Source organism: Echinops telfairi, unplaced genomic scaffold (genome assembly GCF_000313985.2).
Source record: "Echinops telfairi isolate 266 unplaced genomic scaffold, ASM31398v2 ScPeMD7_28;HRSCAF=97, whole genome shotgun sequence".
Lineage (NCBI taxonomy): Eukaryota > Metazoa > Chordata > Mammalia > Afrosoricida > Tenrecidae > Echinops > Echinops telfairi.
This window is the reverse complement of record NW_022103925.1, coordinates 919,160-921,368: the sequence shown is the minus strand read 5'-3', so window position 1 is coordinate 921,368 and position 2,209 is coordinate 919,160. Positions and strand designations below refer to the sequence as shown.

Genomic DNA, 2,209 nt, shown 5'->3' with positions numbered 1-2,209 from the left:
CAGTGGTAGACTTGTTACAGTGTAGCTGGTCCAGTGGTAAGCTTGTTACAGTGTAGCCAGTCCTGGTGGCAAACTTGTTACAGTGTAGCTGGTCCTGGTGGCAAGCTTGTTACAGTGTAGCCGGTCACAGTGGTAGACTTGTTACAGTGTAGCTGGTCCCAGTGGTAAGTTTGTTACAGGGTAGCTGGCTGGTGGCAAGCTTGTTACAGTGTAGCCGGTCACAGTGATAGACTTGTTACAGTGTAGCCGGTCCCAGTGGTAGGTTTGTTACAGGGTAGCTGGCCAGTGGCAAGCTTGTTACAGTATAACCAGTCCTGGTGGTGAACTTGTTACAATGTAGCCGGTCCTGGTGGTAAACTTGTTACAGTGTAACCAGTCCTGGTGGTAAACTTGTTACAGTGTAGCCGTTCACAGTGGTAAACTTCTTACAGTGTAGCCTGTCCCAGTGGCAAGCTTGTTACAGTGTAGCCGGTCCCAGTGGTAAGTTTGTTACAGTGTAGCCGGTCCCGGTGGTAAGTTTGTTACAGTGTAGCCGGTCCCGGTGGTAAGTTTGTTACAGTGTAGCCGGTCCCGGTGGTAAGTTTGTTACAGGGTAGCCGGTCCCGGTGGCAAGCTTGTTACAGTGTAGCCGGTCCTGCTGCAGCGCAGAAGCGGTCCTAGAGCTCCTGCCAGGATCTTTCTCGCAGTGACCCCTAGGCTTTTCTTCTGTTGCGCCACCCAGGGACTGGCTGTGGCTGCCTGCCCCTCTCTGCCAGGCTTGTCCCAAGCCCAGGAACTTGAGACTGGCTGAAGCCAGGGAGCCCCTCCTGACAGGAGCAGCCCTGGCCTGGCCACTCAGCATCCAGAGGGCTCCTGAGGGTGGAGGGCTCCTTCTTGGACAGGAGGAAGCAGCCAAGTCACACACACATGTGCTAGCTGGTGGACACAGGCCAGTTACACACACACACACACACACACACACACACACACACACACACACACCATCCAATGCTCCCCCCACGATATCCAGTTAACCAGCTTCTGCCCAGCTGGCCCGGTGCTACAGAGAAGGGCTGTCCCTGAAGGCTGTCTGGTGGTTGTCTTTACTGAGGCAGATTGGTGGTAGAGCTTTCTTCCGTGACGCTGCTGGGTGGGTTTGAACTGCCCACCTTTCGGGTGGTGGTCAAGGAGGAGCTGCTTGCAGGCCCAGGGGTCGTGAGGGCTCCGGTGTGTTCCATTGGGTGCGATGTCCCAGGGCTGCTGAGTCTGGCGCTGCTATGCCGCATGCCTGCTGCACTGGGGCAGCCTGGCCCAGCAGAGACAGTGTGGGTACCACTGACGCTTCTGAGCTCCACGGAGCTAACTGGGATGTAACGCCCGTCCTGTGAATGCCCTCTACTGGGAATAGTGTCCATTTTTTGGAAGTAGGGTGCTCTGTGTAGATAGTCCTGAGAACAGGAATTTGGGGTACACAATCAATTGTTTGTTCCACATGCCTTCCACCACGGGGGCTTTCCAGGTTCATCTGCGAGGGTGCCCACAGGCCTACCCCACTGGCTGGCCTGCAGCTGCTGTGTCCGTCATGAAGGGTGGCTTTGCGGCCAGCTGTGTGTGTGGGCTCTTTCCCGACAGCAGCACCCACACTGAGGCTCAGGGACCCATGCTGTTCAGGCCCTGCTCCTGCCCTTGCGGGTGGCAGGGGTGGCCACTGTCCCTCTTCTGTGCTCTGGGGGCCGACAGTGTGTGTGATGGTCTTGGTGGTGGTATTGACTCTATCGCTGTGGGCCCCACGTTCCCAACACCACCACCCCCTTCCCCAGAGAAACCCCACAGGATGTCTGCTTCCTGCTTTGGCCTGAGGCACTGCCCAGCTGCTGGGCACTCTCAGGGGCCCCCCTGTGCCCACCCCATGTGCCTGGCTCTACTCAGGGTTCGGCGGTCCACAGAGAGCTTCCTGTCTGCAGCCCACCCTCTGAGAGTCCGGCTGTCCCGGCTGTGGGTGTGCAGGCTGGTCGCTGGGCGGTTGTACCACACCCCCTGTGTGTGTGCCAGGTGTCAGCGGGCTGTGTGTGGGGGTCCAGGCAGCATGGGTGGACTGTGCGCCAGTCTCTGAGTGCCTGTCTGTCCCTGCAGGCTGGGGAGAAGCACTTCCACCCTGCATGTGCGCTGTGCGTCCGGTGCGGACAGATGTTTGTGGAGAGCGAGGAGATGTACCTCCAGGGTAAGGCCC

General features: G+C 58.2%; 1 protein-coding gene across 11 annotated transcripts in view; it reads left to right on the top strand.

The window, feature by feature from the left end:
* ABLIM2 (actin binding LIM protein family member 2) overlaps nucleotides 1-2,209 on the top strand; it is a 62,360-nt gene that overhangs the window by 8,392 nt on the left and 51,759 nt on the right. For 10 of the 11 annotated variants that reach the window (XM_045289453.1, XM_045289452.1, XM_045289446.1 and 7 more), the window contains exon 4: nucleotides 2,113-2,200. The exons of the other annotated variant lie outside the window; for it this stretch is intronic. In XM_045289453.1, coding sequence (XP_045145388.1) covers nucleotides 2,113-2,200 — 88 coding nt within the window. The remainder of the gene's footprint in view (nucleotides 1-2,112; nucleotides 2,201-2,209) is intronic. 11 annotated transcript variants of the gene reach the window in all.